The following is an 18,754-nucleotide window of genomic DNA, read 5'->3' on the forward strand; positions in this document are numbered from 1 at the left end:
GGCTGAGCCACTGCTGAAGGAGACACAGGATACCTTAAAGAGAACCAGAAGAGAAAGAAAGCAGAAGGGTTCTCAAGTGCAGGAAACTCATCTCTCAAAGCAGCCTCCATCCTGGTAGAACTTTTAAGCTTCATAAATAATCCTGCCACGTTCTCTGTGTCACAGGATTTTTGTATGTTTGGGCAGAGGTGGAGTTTACACGGTCTCCTGGGCACATGGTAAGAATACATGAGGTAGGGGCTTCAAGTCCAAGGATCAAATATGAGGAAAGCCAAAGGAAATACAGTCATCTGTTACTTAGCAGTGGGGATGTGTTCTGAGATCAGCATTGTTAGGCAGTTTTGTTGTGCAAACCACATAGCAAGCGCTGACGCAAAACTAGGTGGTATAGCCCACCACCCCATGGGCTTCAGGGCAGCCTGTTGCTCCTAGGCCACAAACTTGCACAGCATGTCACTATACTGAACATGGTCGGCAAATTATAACACAGTGGTATTTATGCATCTAAATATAGCCAAACAAAGAAAAGGTACTATAAAAATAAAGTATAAAAGATTTAAAAATGGTGTACCTAAGGGTCTAGGCCCTTACCATGAATGGGGATTTAATCCAGGGACACTGGGATTTCACCCCAGGACCCCCCGTCAAATGCACTGATGGTGGACAAGAATGGCTTGGCATTAACAGACTAAAGCAGAAAACCTATCTGATCACATCAATCAATATGTATGAAACACTTAACAAAAATCAACATCGTCTTAAAAAAAACTCTTAGCAAAGTAGTAGTAGAAGATGATAAATAAGATAGAGGACTTCTACTCGAAATCTACTGGAAACATTCTGCTTAATAGGGAATGCTTAGGATCATTCCTTTAAAAGTCAAAAACAGGACAAGGATTGCCCATTAACACCACTGTCATTGAACACTGTATTAGAAATCCAACCCCAAGGGGGAGGGAGATGAGAAGTTGAGTTATGAGGATTGAAAACCCTGACCTGTATATTTATTTATTTATTCCAACGACAGCATCATCCAGCTGGAACAGTGAGAATAATCTGTGAAGCTATTCTAGAACGAGTGATTTCAACAAAGTAGTCAGAGCCTAGATTCACATTTTAAAAATTGACAAAGCCGGGCACCAGGTGCACATCTGTAAATCACAGTGACTCAGGAGGCTGAGGCAGGAGGATTACAAGTTCAAGGTCAATTTCTGCAACTAAGTGAGACCCTGTCTCAAAATAAAAAATAAGGCTGGGGTCTAGCTCAGAGATAGAGCATCCCTGGGTACTGTAAAAATAAATAAATAAATAATCGAAAGCAATAACTGATTAGAAAAATAGAAATAAACTCCCAGCCATAAAAAAATTACAACAATGAAGTCCCAGTGAGTGAACTGAGGGAAGTGTGTTCAAAATATTCTGAGAGGAGTTTTTGCACATGTCCCAGGATGACTCCGTAGTGCAAAAATAAAAATTCTCTTCCAATTAATAACTTACTCATTCAAAATCCAAAAGGTTTTCCAAACCTGACAAATCCCACCCCACTCCTCCCCATTCCCATTGCAGGATCCACCCAGGTTTAGAACCAAGTGAGGTTACTTTCCTCAGCCGTTAGGCTCCTTCTTGGAGAAAACCTGCTCCCCAGCCCACCTGCTACATTGGTGTTAATCACCTTCTAAGTGATTAGAAGGTGATTAACACCAGTTGCTAACCTGGGTTAGCAGGGAAGCTGAACACAAGCTCATTGGTTAATCTGCAATTTTCTCCAGAAAATTAACATTTTGAAGCAATGGAGAATGGGCAAACTTTCTCGCAGGTACTGGGAAAGTCTTAGAAATGAAATACCTTCTTTCATGAGTCTTGCAGAAGTTCAGTGACTTGTTCAAGATCTATAAGCTTGTAAGGGGCAAAATTATAAAATAAATTTTGTGAAATTGCACATCTATGCAAGTGTCTTCCATAGTGGTTGCTTTAGTGACTTTAAAAATGACTACACTTGCCACATACATATTATGCCAGATGGCAAAGCTATAAATGCAGATGAAGAAACTGCAAGGCTATTTCTCCTATATTGAAACAGAAAATTAAGAAGATTACACCTTGAATCAAATTTTGAATTTTGATGCAAACAGTCTTCAACAAAAGTTAATCTCTCCAGGGCTGGGGTTGTGGCTCAGTGGTAGAGCACTTGCCTAGCAGGTGTGAGGCACTGGGTTCGATCCTCAGCACCACATAAAACTAAAAAATGTTTTAAAAATTGCTTGAAAATAATTACTCTTTCCAGAACAACATCTCCAAGGAAGAAGCAGAAGCCTCTGCTTTTAAGGCTGCAAAGTGTTGCTGAGGGCAAATGCCTAAGAAAATTAAATTGTACTAGCATTTCTATTATGGTCTTTATTTGTTTGGTAGCAAAGTTTATAAAATTGCCTGTTTTGAGCAAGCTGTCCCTCTTTCCCCCCTAATTTCATAATTTCTAGTGTGCTGGTATATATATCAGGTTATAGAAGAAAGAAATGCCTGCAGTCAATATGAAACCAGGCCTCCTCCACCAACAATGTTCCTGATAGGTCCTGAGTTCCCCTGAGAGGTAGCCAGGTAGCTAGGTAGCCTCCGATTTCATCTGAGTAAAACAACTTCCTATGACGCTGTGGGGACAGGTCTCTAAATTTGGGCACCAAAGCTCCTTATAATTCCTTTCTTCTCTCCTCCCTCCTCCCTCCTGCCCTCTAGGTCATTTAGAAGAGGACAACTAAAAAGACCCAAAATTTCGCTCCTTTTGAGCTTACAGAATTTGAACAAGTCACTGAACCTCTGCGCGATTGTTTTCTCATTCTTTAAATGGGAAGACGCTGTTTTAAAAAATCATGGTGGTTGTTAACAGGTGATGCCTTTGACTTTTGCTTTGCCATTTATAACCATTTTGCCATTTATAACAAGTGACTTCACTTCTCTGTGAGACACCTGTAAAATGGGGCTCTTCGTGAAGATTTAATGATACCATCTGCACAAAGAACTTGGCACAAAATGCACACACGCACCCCCCCACCCCACCCCCCAAAAAAATGAACCATATGATGGGTGGTGGGGGATTGTGGAGAGCACAAGTTCTGACTGCGGAGCCAGAAGAACCCAGAGCCGGGAAGGAAGCAGATGTGGCTGTGACATTTCCAGGGACAGAAACGCATCGACCGGCCCCGTCTTTCCCGAGGAGGCCTAGCCACTGATGGGGCCCCCTGGCTTGCTCCAGCCACAATCCGGCTCCCCGAAGCCCGCGGTTTGGGGACCGCCTCCGGCAGCACCCGGTCGCCAAGGCAGACTTCACTTCCCAACGTGCAGCTCCAGTCGGGGATCTCAAGGGTCCCTCCCTCGCGCGGACCTTGTCCAGGCTGCGTTCGGGGACCCGAGCAGTAATCGCCATTCGCTCAGCTCCTATACTGCGCTCTGCTAAGCGAGTCGGTGACCACGGACCCCACCCTGGGCCGGGGCCCCGCGGCGTGTCACAAGCGCTGGTCCGCTCCCGACGCCCAGCCCACCTGGCCCGAGGGAGAGTCCGAAGCCCGGCTCAACCCCGGCGGGGTGCCCCTGGAGCCCAGGGCGTCAGCGGGCTCCGGGGCGGGGATGCGCCCGGCGGCCGCGCGGCCCGGGACTACAACTCCCAGGCGGCACCGCGGCGGCGGCGGCGGCGGCGGCGGCGGCCACACGTCACTCCGGCACCGCCGGCGGCCCCGGGAAGCGGCGCGGGCGGGGGCAGGGGCTGGGGCCGACCGGGAGCCCGGTGCCGAGGATGGGGGCCGCCCGACCGCCCCGCGCGTGAGGAGGCCGAGGGGCGCGCCACCCCGGCCCGGGGCGGCCGCCCCGGGGCCCCGCCACCCCCGCCCGGCCCGGCGGTCGTGGCCGGGGATGCGGAGCCGGGGGCCGCCGGTGGAGCTGCGCGGGGTGAGAGGCGCGAGGAGGGGTGGCCGCCTGCTGCCCTCACCCTCGGCCCCCACCGGCGGGCCCCGGCAGGATTTGGGGAGCCGCGCGGCCAGGCCCTCTTAGCGCCCTGACATCCGAGGGGACAGGTGAACCTGCCGCCCCGCTCCCACCCGCTCCGCCCGGACAACCGGATCTGCGGGGACGACCCTGCCCGTTTAAGGAGGTTCCTTCTTGCTCCAGCGGAGGCCCTCCCCCAGCCATGGCCCCCAGGAGCCCCCTCAGACCAGCAGGGACTGCCCCCCATCACGGCCGCCGGGGCCCGCCCTCTGCATCCCGCGGGCAGCCAGTGTGAAGCGGCCTCCCGCAGCCCCCGGCCCCTCCCCCATGGAGGAGGAGGAGGGGGCGGCGGCCAAGGAGTGGGGCACGACCCCCGCGGGGCCCGTCTGGACCGCTGTGTTCGACTACGAGGCGGTGGGCGACGAGGAGCTGACCCTGCGGAGGGGCGACCGCGTCCAGGTGCTTTCCCAGGACTGTGCGGTGTCCGGCGATGAGGGCTGGTGGACCGGGCAGCTGCCCAGCGGCCGTGTGGGCGTCTTCCCCAGCAACTACGTGGCCCCTGCTGCACCCGCCGCGCCCGCGGGCCTCCAGCTGCCCCAGGAGATCCCCTTCCACGAGCTGCAGCTGGAGGAGATCATCGGTGTGGGGGGCTTTGGCAAGGTCTATCGGGCCCTGTGGCATGGGGAGGAGGTAGCAGTCAAGGCCGCCCGACTGGACCCTGAGCGGGACCCGGCAGTGACAGCGGAGCAGGTGCGCCAGGAGGCCCGGCTTTTTGGAGCCCTGCAGCACCCCAACATCATTGCCCTGAGGGGCGCCTGCCTGAGCCCCCCACACCTCTGCCTGGTGATGGAGTATGCCCGTGGAGGCGCCCTGAGCAGGGTGCTGGCAGGTCGTCGGGTGCCCCCTCATGTGCTGGTCAACTGGGCTGTGCAGGTGGCCCGGGGCATGAACTACCTACACAATGATGCCCCCGTGCCCATCATCCACCGGGACCTCAAGTCCATCAACAGTAAGTGGTATCTTCTCCCCAAAACCCTTCCACAAAACCTTGCAGGCCAAGCCTAGATGGCGGGAAACAGGACAAGGGGCACCAGATGGCAACTGTGCATGGGGGAAGGAGCAGCAGCAGTATACCTTCAGGGCCTGGTGAGGTAGGCCTTGCCTCTATTAAGGGAGAAGAAGGTTCAGAAAGGCAGAAGGATGATTCTGCTTCCCAGGTTATAGTCACAGTAGATCAATAAATAAGTATCCATGAACACGAGGACAGGCCCTTTGGGCCCTTCCTTATGGCAAACAGGACAGATGCAATGCTTGCCCTCTTGGCGCACACCATCCAATCATGATGCCAGAGTCCTCCTGGCAGAAACAAAAAGAACCTAGCCTACCTGGAGTCAGGTTTTTTCCAGCCTGGCACTACTGCCATTTGTATCTGGACCGCTGTGAGGCCTGTCCTGTGCATTTTAGGTTGTTTGGCAGTCTCCTTGGTCCCTGCCTACTGGAGGCTATCAGCATTCCCATCCCCAGCTATAACAACCAAAAATGTCTCCAGACATTGCCATACATCACCCATGAGGCAAAATCCCCCCCTGGTGAGAACCACTTCCTGGATTCCTGCTAGGCCTCTGATGCAAACTGGAATAAATGAGAAAGGCAGAAAACGAATGTGCCTTATATAAAAGCTTCCAGGCTGCCTGGCCTAGCACACATTCTCCAATGTTGATTGGTCGGTTGAATCATAGTGGTTCCATCTTGGGGCTTCAGCATCCTAAGGGACCAAGACAAACTGACAGTACTCATAAACTACACATTTCATTCATTCATTCTACAGATCATTCTGGAATGCTATGTGCCAGATGCTGTCCTAGGGATACAGCAGGAGGAAAATCCTACCTTCCTAGCTCTTCCATTCTTGTTCTGCCCCATCTACTCCATTTCATATTTTTATTCACATCTTCATTCTTTCACTTGGTATTTTCAATGCCAGATTGTGTACTGAGCAAGCGATCCCCAGCAAATGAGGCCAGCGTGTTCCCTGCCCTCACATGGCTCACACTTAAGTCCAGAAAAGTGAGGGTTCCCCATTTTCCCTCAACATTCCCATCTCATCTATTCCTGATTTCTGTTAGTTCTACACCTCCAATTTTGTTTGAATCTATACCACTATTTTTATGTTGTTGTGTATAAGTCCCTAGAATCCAGGGCTGAGTCATCCTCACCTCCCAAACCTGACATTCGTATATTCAGCAGAGAGCTACCAAATACCCATAACATGCCCAGGCCACGCCTGGGCTGGGGGGCTGAGCCAGACAGATGCAGGTGGTCCCTGCCTTCATGAATGACTGCACTCCAACCTCTGAAGTGTTGGGTCCTGCATCCTGCTCTTAAAGGCCTGGGCTTCTTCATGGTCCTTGCTCACCCCGACCAACTCACAGCAGCCCCATGCCCAGGTCGCCAATGCGACCTGGACGAAGGCGAGTGGAGCTCTTAAGCCGCCCTGTGCTGTCTCCGGCATGTCCACGCCCATGCCAGAGAGAGCACAGGGTGGCCATGGTACTGTTTCCTCACGGGAGCTCTTCAGCTGGTGTCCTCTGCTCATTATTTATTCTCAAGCACCTACTATGTGCTAGGCACTGTTCTCAAACCTGGGATTACAGAAGTGAGCATGGCAAGATCTGGGCTCTTTCCCAGGATGGAACTTATATGCTAGTAAAGAGAAATAGAGGACAGATAAACACATAGGTGGGTGGGCGAAAGGATGGTAGATTCCCAAGTTTCAGAGAGTACCAGGGGCTCTCAGGGAAATAAAGCAGATCAAAGGTAAGGCAGAGAAGGCCGTGTTTGAGCAGAGACCTGAATAAAAAGGACCTAGCCTTAGATCGGGGGGAATGTCCTGGGATGGGAACGAGTTGCCTCAGTAGAGAAATAGCAAGCCCAGAACAGCAGGAGTTGAGGCCAAGGTGGGGGGTAGATAAAATCAGAATGGCAGGCAGGGGCCAGGCTGGGGACCTTGGGTATTTGATTGCATATAGCAGAAGTCATTAGAGGGTTTTAAGCAGATGTAGATCTTTAAAGAGGACTTATTTTGGGCCAGCCTGAGAGATGCAGAAATAAAGTGTAAGTCCAGGAGGTATTCCCTCTGTCACAGGACTTCACAAAGAGGAGACATGGAAAGCAAAGAAGGAAGGCCATTTTCTAGCCATATGCTGTTGGCCAAGTGACTTCTCTAAGCCTTAGTGGACTAGTCAATAAAAACAGGTTGCTCGTGAGTCAGTTCTTATGAAGGACTTAGCCTAGTGCAAACAGTAGCCATGACTTATTGCTGTCAGTAATAACCCTACGTAGTAGTCAGCTGGAACCATTTGACATGCTTGGGGTTGTATCAGTCAGATTTTGTCACAATGCTGCTGCATAACAAACCACCCTGAAAACTTAGTATCTTAAAACAACAATCACTTATTACTGTCTATGCCCTTGCCAGCCAGGTGGAGTGCTCAGGACTTAGCTGGCTTAGCTGGAGAGGTCTTGCTCCCAGTATCTCCCGTCTTCCTTGAACTAACAGGCTAGCTGAGGCATGCTGTGATGGTGATGGCAGAAGATCCAGGTGACAAGCAGACCCCAGAGTCTCTAAGGCCTAGATTTAGAGCAGCACTGTACCATGTCCTCTTTGTTCTTATCAAAAGCAAGTTGTATGACCATCCCAAAAAGAATGGGGAGATATAGTCTGCCTCATTTGGTGGAAAGAACTGAATAGTCACACAGAGTGTGAACTCAGAAACAGTGGCACTGGGGCCCTGTTGCAGGAGACCACGTTCCTCCCTTCTACTCATGGTTTGCAGGACCACTTACAGTCTGGTTAGAAGTCAAGGTCAGGACCAAAGAGAACCAAGACCTTGGCCTTTGGTGTGGTCTGCAAGGAGGGACTGAAGGGGCTGGGGGACCCCAGCCTGGCAAGTAGCTGCCACAGAGCGGGGCCACGCGGAGGTCTGGGAGGCTGAGGTCTGCAGCCCCACAGGTCAGGGTGACCCACCTTTCTTCCTACTCCCCAGTCCTTATCCTGGAGGCCATTGAGAACCACAACCTCGCAGACACGGTGCTCAAGATCACGGACTTCGGCCTTGCCCGCGAGTGGCACAAGACCACCAAAATGAGCGCCGCTGGGACCTACGCCTGGATGGCCCCGGAGGTTATCCGCCTCTCCCTCTTCTCCAAAAGCAGCGATGTCTGGAGGTGCTGCAAGGCGGGCTGGGGTGGCATCAGGGAAGTGGGGGGTGGGCAGGGGAGGGTATTGGGGAGGGACAGTTTCCTGATGAAACACAGGGCCTGGCAGAGGGGCCTCCTGCCCATCAGCACAGCACTGAACAGGCCCCAAAGTCGTCACTTGCAATGGCAGCAGAGGTGTCCCTGAGGAGGGACTTGAATTAGGACAAAAACATCAAGAGATATAGATAGGACAGAGATGTCAGCACCAAGAAGCCCCTCAGCACCCCGTGCCCCCAGCCCATTGGACAGGAGGTGGAGGCCTTGGAGGCAGTGTTCATTCTTCCCTTCTGCAGCGCACTGGGCTCCAGGGACCCAGCAGTCAACAGAAATAGTGTTGCTGCCCTCAGGGATCGTAACTTTTTCAAAAATACACAAGAAACTAAAAGAATAAAGCTGTTTTAAGTTAAGAAAATGATCATTTAAAAGATAGTAAAGAAAAGCACGAGGGGGCGTGAAGGAGAATTTCTGAGAACTGCTTTAGGTGAGTTTTGAATGACAAGGAGCCAGCCACGCAACGTTTGGGTGCCACAAGGGAGGTGCTGAGGTGCAAATGAACATAGTATGTTCCAGAAACAGGCAGGAACCTGTGTGCTGGGACAGCGTGTGTCAGCCGGGGGTAGGAAATGCGTGGAGATCGCCCAGCAGTCTGCGTGAGGGAACCCCTAGGGGTCTGAGTCAAAGTGTGGTGGAGAGCCATTAGGGGCGTTTACGATTTAGCCTTTCAGTCGCTCCCTTGGCTGTGGGGTGCAGAATGGATCTCAGCCGACAGGAGTGGTGGCGGGCGGCCAGTTGAGGAAGCTGTGTCCAGCAAGTCAGTGGCAATAGAAGCTTTTCAAGCAGGGCCTCTACTTGGTTGGAACCAGTCCCAGGGTCTTCTCATTTACTGTTCCATCAGTCCCCAGCTGAGGCTCCAAATTGCCCAAACAGCAACTTAATGGGTTTAGGGAAGAGAAAAATCAGACAGGAAGTCTTGGGCCCAACCTAGAGCAGAGCAGCCCTTTGGAGAAGTCCCAACTGGTTTTACACCAGACATTCATTTATGGCCCCAAATATCTACTTCAGCTGCAAGGAAGAGAAGCCACACAGTAACAAGACTGAAGTTTTTATTGTTATGTAAAGCCCGGGACTGATCCGGCATCTCCAGTGCCAGGGATCCAGACTCCTATGTTGGGCTCTCTGTGTGGGGCAGGTTACTTCTTCCTTGTATTGTTCTATCCCATACTTTTCAGGACACTAAATATTCATGACTCCCATCCACCAAATATCAGTAACACTCTTCAGCCATTGTGACAATCAAAACATCCTCACAGGTTCCAATACATGGGAGAGGTGGGGGATGATACCACCTCTGGGTGGAAACCACTGTTAATTTTCTCCACCGTGGGTGGCCTCCAATCCCAAGTTCATTTCATGGTCCAGACTGGCTGCTTGAGATTCCACTTTTATTGTCCACATTCCAACCAGCAGGAAAAAGAAAGGAGGAAAGGGGCATCATGCTCTTTAAGGACACTTGCTGAAAGCTGACTGCCTCCCGCACGCCTTCCTTCATTCCACTGTACAGCATGGTAGTCCTCTGGGATTACTTGGCTGTGAAGGAGGATGGAAAATGTTTCCAGGCACCATGTGCCCAGTTCAAAATCACCAGTGCTGTCATTGAGGAGGAAGGGGAAGCTGTCGGCTGCCTGAAGGCAACAGTTATGCCTAGAATAGTGCCTTGCACACAGTTGGCACTTAATAAAAGGGCTGAATGAACCTCAGCAACTTAGCAAAATCCTGTCTCAAAATTTAAAAAGGGGCTGGGGATGTAGCTCAGTGGTAAAGTGCCACTGGGTTCAATCCCCCATATCAAAAAAAAAAAAAAAAAAAAAAAGGAAAGAAAGAAATGCATGAGTGGATATCCAGAGAGAATAGGGATCCACTCCAAGTTAGAAACTGCACAAAGTGGCAGTCAGGATCCAGGAAAATGCAGTTTACTGGGGAAGATGAATGTGCAGGTGACTGTAGCCAGTGATGCATACTCTGGTATTGTGTAGCCATTAAGGGCCCTGTTGTGGGCATCAGGCAGACCTGAGTCCATGTGAGGCTCCATCCCCTATAGCTGTGTGACCCTGGGCAAGCAGCTTAACCTCTCTGAAACTGTGCCTGCTCATGAGATAAAATAGGGGTCATACGGATACCTTCTGCCTTACAGGGCTGTTGTGAGGATTACCGAGAGTGCCTAGCACAGTGCCTGGCCTGGAGTAGGCGCTCTATAAGTGTAAAATAGTGTTACCTTGCTTTTAGAGGTAAGTGCTGCGGGTTCTGGGGGAACGTAGAGGAGGGGCCTCTACCTCGCATTGAAGGCTTTGGGATCAAGGAAGGCTTCCTGGAAGAGGGGGCAACCCAAGTTAGCACTTGAAGGACAGTCACACAAAAGGAAGCGTGTTCTTGACAAGGGAGTGGCATGCGCCAAGGCTGGAGGCGGGAAGTGCAGGTCTCACTCAGTGTTCCTGTGGCTGCAAGATGAACTTGGGGATGGAGTGGGGTCCAAGGGTGTTCAGAGGTCACCAAAGGTCAGGGCTAAGAAGGATGGGTTTGCCCAGCAGGCATGGGAGACCCAAGGTCTCCAGGCAGGGGCAAGGGACAAGAGACAGAGCCCAGGGGCGAGACCAGAGTGAGCCCCACCTGTCTGTCTGAGAACAGCCCCTCAGGGTCAGAGCAGGTTCTTGGGGCCTCATCTGCTGGGCTGGATGCTGGGGTGAGGGAGGCCCGTGGGGCCAGAGCTGGGCGAGGTGAGGATTGGCCTGGGCTGCAGCATCATCCCTCCCTCTCCCCTACCTGCAGCTTTGGGGTGCTGCTCTGGGAGCTGCTGACGGGTGAGGTCCCCTACCGTGAAATCGATGCCTTGGCCGTGGCGTATGGCGTGGCCATGAACAAGCTGACGCTGCCCATCCCCTCCACCTGCCCCGAGCCCTTTGCCCGCCTACTGGAGGGTAAGCCAGGGCCCCGTGGAGAGGGCAGGCTCGGCTGTGGGTGGCAGGGTCCCTTGGGCCCAGTCCTCCCCCTTCACACCCGCCCCACACCCGTGTGCCCAGGAGTAAGAGAGAAGGTGCAGGACACAGTGGACTGTGACTGTGGACACTGTCCCCCACAACCGGCCCCTTTGTTCCCCAGACCTTTGTGCAGGCCAGAGTTCTTGCTGTTAGGATCCACTGGCCCTGGGGTTCCTGCCGGATCCTTAATTCCATCACAGGCCCCTCCACAGGGAGCAGGGCCTGGGGCTTCTCTCCCAGCAGGTCACTGAGGGAAATGTGCCAAAGCTTGGCTTTGAAGTCTTCCCTTTAGCTCCATGGAAGCTGTTTGTCCACAGTCCCCAGAGTCCTGCCTTCTCTGCACAGACTGATTCCCAGAGCATGACTGCTGACATGCCCGTCCCTCTCCCCACAGAATGCTGGGACCCAGACCCACATGGGCGGCCGGATTTCGGCAGCATCTTGAAGCGGCTGGAAGTCATAGAACAGTCAGCCCTGTTCCAGATGCCACTGGAGTCCTTCCACTCCCTGCAGGAGGACTGGAAGCTGGAGATTCAGCACATGTTTGATGACCTTCGGACCAAGGAGAAGGTGAAGGCCAGGCTCGGTGGGAGGGCAGAGCAGGATCCCTGAGCTCTGTTGCCTTTGGTGCCTCGCAGTCCCGCCCCCTGAACCCCAGCCTTTGGGTCCATGCAGGGTCTTTTTGCATATTAAGAAAAGACAACCTTCTGTTGGTGGATTAATGAGAAAAAAGCACCCTGTGCTGAGGTACTCACAGGTGATACTGCATGACGCCTGGAATTGGCTTTAATACTACAGCAAAAATGCAGAGGGCCACATGAAATTTGCGAGTACAGATCATTGTTGAAGTTGGATGCTGGGTAGATGGGGGCGCACCTTTCGCTGCTTTTGTGGCTGTTTGAAATTTTACAGATTGAAAAGTTTAAAAAGGGGTAGGGCAGAAGGAAAAGGCACCCCTTTCTTGGGCTAACACACTCCCCTACCCTGGCACCCAGCTTGGCTAGCAAAGTGTGAGTTGGAGTGTGAACCCAATGGACCTCACGGCGGGGTGCCCTGGTGCTGATCACCCAGGAGGCCCAGCGGCCTTGGGACCCATGCCAGGGGCAGGGTGGCTTAGCCCCTCCCTGCCTCTGCGTCTCGCCCGCCGCAGGAGCTCCGCAGCCGGGAGGAGGAGCTGCTTCGGGCAGCACAGGAGCAGCGCTTCCAGGAGGAGCAGCTGCGTCGGCGGGAGCAGGAGCTGGCTGAGCGAGAGATGGACATCGTGGAACGTGAGCTGCACCTGCTCATGTGCCAGCTGAGCCAGGAGAAGCCCCGGGTCCGCAAACGCAAGGGCAATTTCAAGCGCAGCCGCCTGCTCAAGCTGCGGGAAGGCAGCAGCCACATCAGCCTGCCCTCTGGTACACCCTGTTCCTTGGGCATCCTCCAAGGGGCCGTGGGGTTTTAACTCTTCCTTTGATTGATTGCTGTGCTTCGGATGGAACCAGGGCCTCCAGCAAGCTAGGCAAGCACTCTTCCACTGAGCTACATCCCCGGCTCGCTTCTATTTTCTCTTTAACTTTTTTTTTTCCCCAAAGAGTGGCTCCCAGATAATGTGTCTCTCCTAGGAAGCACACAATGCATCATGTCTGGTTGTCTTCTCTCTGTGATGTCGCAAGCCACAGAGCCAGCCCTGTAGCAGCACCAGCCTATGGAAATTTAGCCATGTATGTTATCTTCAATTTTCTAGGAGCCACATTTAAAAAGTAAAAAGAAACAGGTGATAATAGCTTTAATATATCCATGTAATCAATACCCCAAAACTGAGGTAGTTTACCTTCTCTTTTTTGCACTGAATCTTTGATATCCAGTATGCGTTTGATATTTATAGCATATCTCAAGCTGGGCAGTAAATTTTCATTAAAAATTTGGATCTGGGGCTGGCCACAGTGGCACACAGTGGCACAAAGTTTTTGTAATCCCAGCAACTATGGAAACTGAGGTAGGAAGATCACAAGTTCGAGGCCAGCCTGGGCAATTTGATGAGACCCTATCCCAAAATAAAAATATAAAAGGACTCAGGATGTAGCTCAGTGGTAGAGCACTCCTGGGTTAAATCCCTATAACCACACACACAAAAATATTTTTGATCTGGGGGCTGGAGATGTAGCTCAGTGGTAAAGCACTATGTTCCAGGCCCAGCACCAAAAAAAGAAAAAAGAAAGAAAAATTATCTGCACTTAGATTTTATAAAATTGAGAGTTGGAAAAACTAGATTCACATACCTAGGTTGTTCTAAACATGCTTGTGTCTCCAGTGACCAAATTAAGTTTCTGTTTTTAAATTTAAACTTAAATTAATTGTAGTAAGATAAATAAAGGTTAAACTCCAGTTCTCTAGTTGCAGCAGCCCGTTTCAGGTGCTCCTGAGATGGAGCTGACGGCTACCATCCTGGACCCTCAGACCTGGATCCTCGCCTAGCACAGTTAGACCTGGTCTCACCCCCAGATTGCCAGTCAAAAAGGGCACGAGTATTTGCATTTCCAAGAGGGCTTCCAGCTGCTGCTGCTGCTGGCCTGGTCCGCACTGTGAGAACCACTGCAGTAAGGAATGACAGACGTGGTGTTCCCATGCGATCATTCCTCTGTACTTTCACAAGGAAACCTCCCTTCTGTTACCAGAGAACCATTTACTTAGGAAAGTCTCTTCCTTTTTGCAGGCTTCGAGCATAAGATCACAGTCCAGGCCTCTCCCACCCTGGACAAGCGGAAAGGATCCGATGGGGCCAGCCCCCCTGCCAGCCCCAGCATCATCCCAAGGCTGAGGGCCATTCGCCGTGAGTATCTGCAAAGCCTCCATCAGTCAGCCAGTCAGTCAACAACATCCCTGAGCATGTACCAGGCCAAAGGAGTAACCGAACGGAAGAGGCAAGATCCCTTCCCTTATTCTCATCGGGGGAAACAGACAGCCAGTCAATAAGCAGAATAATTTCCAGTAGTAATTAGGAAAGGAAATGAAGACTTTGGGGCTGGGATATAGTGCAGCATTGAAGCCTGTGCTTACCATGCATGGCTTCCATCCCCAGTACCAAAAAGACAAAAAAGAGGAGATGTATTAGGGTTCAGCAGAGATATGGAATCAATAGGACGTATTTAGACATATAGAAAGAAAATTAGGAATTGGCTCCCGGGATGATGGAGGCTAGGAAGGTCCCCAGTCTTCTGCTTGCGAGACGGCTCCCAGGAAAGTCAGTACTGTGCTTCCAGTCCAAGTCCAAAGGCCTGCCAACCAAAAGCACCTTGTCTGGGGCAGGAGATGGATGTCCCGGCTCAAGTAGAGAGAGCACCTTCTTCTACCTTCTGTTCACCCCCTGCCCCGCACCAGGGAGGGGGCGATGCCCGCCCACATTGGTGAAGACACTCACAGGCACACCAGAAGTCACATCTAGCGGCTCTCCTGGCATCTCTTAGCCCAGTCAAGCTGACATATAAAATTAGCCATCAGAGAAGGAAAGGTGAGGGAGGTGAGGTTTGAACAGGCCCTTTATGGAAAGGAGTGAAACATGCGCAGATCTGAGGACACAGAGGGAATTGCAAAGGGGAAAGGCCGGAACAAGCAGGGCAAGTTACCAGCCCAGAGGCCAACATGCTATAATCCCAGTGACTCAGGAGGCTGAGGCAGGAGGATTGTAAGTTTAAGGCCAGCCTCAGCAACTTAGGGAGACCCTCAGAAATTTAGCAAGACCCCGTCTCAAAAAAATAAAAGGGTCAGGGATGTTTGATCTCCAGTACTGGAGGGTGGGGGGAGAAGGCCAGTTTGTCCAGAGTAGAGGAAGTGGAAGGGACAGCATTAGTTCAATGGTCAAGGGATCCCCAGGGGTCAGATCACACAAGGCCTTGAGATCCAAGGTTAGGAGTTTGATTTTTTTCGCAGTGCTAGGGATGGAGCCCAGGGTCTTACACAAGCTAAGCACACTCCACTGTTAAGCTCTGCTGCCAGCCTGGGGTTTATTTAAACATCGGGAAGGCCTAGGGGGATGTGAGCATGCTGGGATCAGATTCACCTCTTTCCTCTGGCTGCTGTGAGGAATAAAGGCAGAGAGGCCATCAGGGTGCTAGGGACTACTATGGAGACTTGGAAGGGACAGATGGTCACAGTCCAGGCCACATGTCAGAGCGTGTAGATGAGTTAAAAGGTGCAAAGCCACCTCTTGAGCCTGTCCCACCCTGTCGTGCTCCCCAACCTTGGCCCCACCCCCAGCCTCTCCGCACGCCCTCTTCAGACACCAGATTTCTACTAGTCCCAGAAGGTCACTCTAGCAGGGGACACAGAGACAAGCAACTTTAGTAGTAGCAAATACTCCTGAAGGTATGTGCAGAGTGTGGGTCCCACAGGGAAGAGAGCCTGGGCTCCAGGGAACTGACCCCGGAAGATGGCAGAGGGGCGGAGGAGCTGTGTCCCCAGCAGGGGGTGGTGTGCAGGTTTTGCACAGGAGTGTCGCCATGGGAGCCAGAAGGACTTAGACTCCCAGGTGGAGAGTGGCTTGGAGGACAGACCAAGCTTCCAAGACCCAGTAACCAAGTGGCTTTTCCTGACCCAGTGACTCCTGTGGACTGTGGCGGTGGCAGCAGCAGTGGTGGCAGTGGTGGCAGTGGGACGTGGGGCCGCAGTGGGCCCCCAAAGAAGGAAGAACTAGTTGGGGGCAAGAAGAAGGGCCGGACATGGGGGCCCAGCTCCACCCTGCAGAAGGAGCGAGCTGGAGGAGAGGAGAGGTACTGGCGTTGTGGTGCCCACTGGCCCCTGTGCCTACCATAGGCCCAGGCAGCCATGCCGACTCCCCTCCCCCATCCCTCCGTGCCCCCTGCAGGCTGAAGGCTCTGGGGGAAGGAAGCAAACAGTGGTCATCGAGTGCCCCCAACCTGGGCAAATCCCCCAAACACACACCCATCGCCCCTGGCTTCGCCAGCCTCAATGAGATGGGTAAGAGGGTGTGGGTGCATGAAGAGGGAGGGAGGGAGGGAGGAGACGCCCTGGCCAAAGAGGAGAACGGCCCAGGGCCAGGGTGAGGGCAGGACCCAGGAGCCACTGGTGGGAGGCATTCTTGGAAAGGGGGATAGCTGGTCCCTGGGGGTTGGGGGTCATTCCCAGGGCAAGGACACACTAACCTGAGCCTTTTGCGGGAGAAAAATTCAAAAACATTGCTTAGTGGCATCTGGGGTCTTGCTGTTGGGGGGTGGGGGGTCATTGTGGGCCCTGAGGTCCCCGAGGGCAGCAGAACCAGCCACCCACCACCCACCCCGCCCCAGCCGATTGACGTCCCTCTGATTGCAGAAGAGTTCGCCGAGGCGGACGGAGGCAGCAGCGTGCCCCCTTCCCCCTACACCACCCCGTCCTACCTCACGGTGCCGCTGCCCTCTGAGCCCTCCCCAGGGGTGCGGGCGCCGTGGGAGTCACCGCCAGCCGCACCCCCAGCCCGGCCTGGGCACAGCACACGGCGGCGCTGTGACCTGGCGCTGCTGGGCTGCGCCACGCTGCTGGGCGCCGTGGGACTGGGTGCCGACGTGGCGGAGGCGCGCGTAGCTGATGGCGAAGAGCAGCGGGGCTGGCTAGACGGCCTCTTCTTCCCCCGCGCCGGCCGCTTCCCCCGGGGCCTGAGCCCGACTGGGCGCCCCCCAGGACGCCGCGATGACTCAGCCCCCGGCCCCGGCCTGGCGCCCTCGGCCACCCTCGTGTCCCTGTCGTCCGTGTCCGACTGCAACTCCACGCGTTCTTTGCTGCGCTCCGATAGCGATGAGGCCGCTCCAGTCGTGCCCTCCCCACCGCCTTCCCCGCCTGTGCCCTCGCCCAGCAGCAACCCTCTGGTGGACCTGGAGCTGGAGAGCTTCAAGAAGGACCCCCGCCAGTCGCTCACACCCACCCACGTCACGGCCGCACGCGCCGTGAGCCGTGGACACCGGCGGACGCCGTCGGATGGGGCGCTGGGGCAGCGGGGGCCGCTGGAGCCCACCGGCCACGGCCCGGGTGAGTGAGGCACCGCGCAGCCATGGCGCAGACAACTGCCCTGTTCCCGCCATGGTCAGGTCGGTGCCCAGCCGCTACCTCGAAAGCTGCAGCCTCCTACCTAGCACGCGGGGGAAGCGTCTGCGTCCCCACGCACCGCACCGCACCGCATTGCTGGCAGCCTTGTGGGTCCCGCCAGGGTGGCTGAGACATAGGATGAATTAGGTGGCAAACTGCAGGCAGGTGGTTTTAACTGCAGCGACACTAATGTCGCTAATTCTTAAGTAGCACTACTCTTTCCACCAACTAACAGCCACAAAGGTGACGGTATTGGCAGGAGCTAAGTGCCTACCAGGCTTCGGCCGCTGTTAATGACAGTGACCATTGCTTTCTTCAGTCCTTTCCTATGTAGTGAGGTGCTGTTTTGATCCTGATTCTGAGACAATGTCATGCCTTATGCCTGTCTACCTGGACCCTGCCCGGTGTAAGAGGGACAGGGTTTTGGCTAGAGCTAACCAAGAAGCCTGTTTCAAAGGGCTAAAGAACAAGCCGGAAGTGGCGCCCAGTTGGGTGAGCCACTGGAAGTGATGGAGACCAGGGCAAGGTCCCAGTGCTTCCGGCTTTCAGAGGCAGTGGTCCTGCTGGACTGTGGGCCCAGCATCTGAGCATTCTTCAAGAGAAGCCAGAAATTCCACTCTTGATGTAAATGTTGCTGACTTTGAAATGTCGCCCTTCGCCCCACCCTACTCACCTCATCTGATCCTCTCTCCCCAGGCCCTCGAGACCCCCTGGACTTCCCCCGCCTGCCCGACCCCCAAGCTCTGTTCCCCACCCGCCGCCGGCCCCCTGAGTTCCCTGGCCGTCCCACCACCCTGACCTTTGCCCCAAGACCCCGGCCGGCTGCCAGCCGTCCCCGTCTGGACCCCTGGAAACTGGTCTCCTTTGGTCGGACACTCACCATCTCGCCTCCCAGCAGGCCAGACACTCCAGAGAGCCCTGGGCCCCCCAGCATGCAGCCCACACTGCTGGACATGGACATGGAGGGGCAGAGCCAGGACAACACGGTGCCCCTGTGTGGGGCCCATGGCTCCCACTAAGGCCTGCCCACCATCGCCCGCCTGGGCAGCCATGAATGTAGCGTCCCAGGCCCCGCCCCAGCCTGCCGTGCCCCAAGGCGGGGGAGGCCCTGGGCAGGATACTCAACACTATTTATTGGGAAAGGAGGGAGGGGGGGACACTTAATTTATTCCTTTGTACCCCAGGGGGTGGAGCCCTGTGCCCACCCTGCAGTGGGGAGGAGGGTGGGCAGGGATACTCAGGGACAGGGCATCATGGGGGATTTGGCACAAAATGCAGCATTAAAGGTTACCCCTGCCCCTACCTTGCTTGGCTGTTTGTCTTTTCCCAGCCCAGGTCCTCAGGCTGGCTCACCCCGGTGGGACACTCCCACACCCCCACTCCCTTCCTGGGCTTCTCTGGGTTTCTATGATCAAAGGATAAAACTCAACCCCATG

The 18,754-nt window shown here is 53.9% G+C and overlaps 1 protein-coding gene across 1 annotated transcript; it reads left to right on the forward strand.

The window, feature by feature from the left end:
• The first annotated feature begins 3,704 nt into the window (after window positions 1-3,704).
• Map3k10 (mitogen-activated protein kinase kinase kinase 10) lies at window positions 3,705-18,609 on the forward strand. The gene is made up of 10 exons (XM_047529102.1): window positions 3,705-4,981; window positions 8,019-8,199; window positions 11,056-11,204; window positions 11,659-11,834; window positions 12,415-12,661; window positions 13,960-14,076; window positions 15,841-16,012; window positions 16,108-16,220; window positions 16,572-17,261; window positions 18,015-18,609. Exons 1-10 carry the CDS (start codon window positions 4,300-4,302, stop codon window positions 18,335-18,337), a joined length of 2,850 nt encoding a protein of 949 aa, XP_047385058.1. The 5' UTR covers window positions 3,705-4,299; the 3' UTR covers window positions 18,338-18,609.
• Window positions 18,610-18,754: the final 145 nt, after the last annotated feature.

The sequence above is a fragment of the Sciurus carolinensis genome, chromosome 16 (assembly GCF_902686445.1).
Source record: "Sciurus carolinensis chromosome 16, mSciCar1.2, whole genome shotgun sequence".
NCBI classification, from domain to species: domain Eukaryota; kingdom Metazoa; phylum Chordata; class Mammalia; order Rodentia; family Sciuridae; genus Sciurus; species Sciurus carolinensis.

Coding starts and splice junctions, on each gene's coding strand:
- Map3k10 (XM_047529102.1), top strand. CDS start 4,300: ATGGAGGAGGAGGAGGGGGCGGCGGCCAAGGAGTGGGGCACGACCCCC. Junction 11,205..11,658: donor CTTTGCCCGCCTACTGGAGG/GTAAGCCAGGGC, acceptor CTCTCCCCACAG/AATGCTGGGACCCAGACCCA. Junction 12,662..13,959: donor CCACATCAGCCTGCCCTCTG/GTACACCCTGTT, acceptor TCCTTTTTGCAG/GCTTCGAGCATAAGATCACA.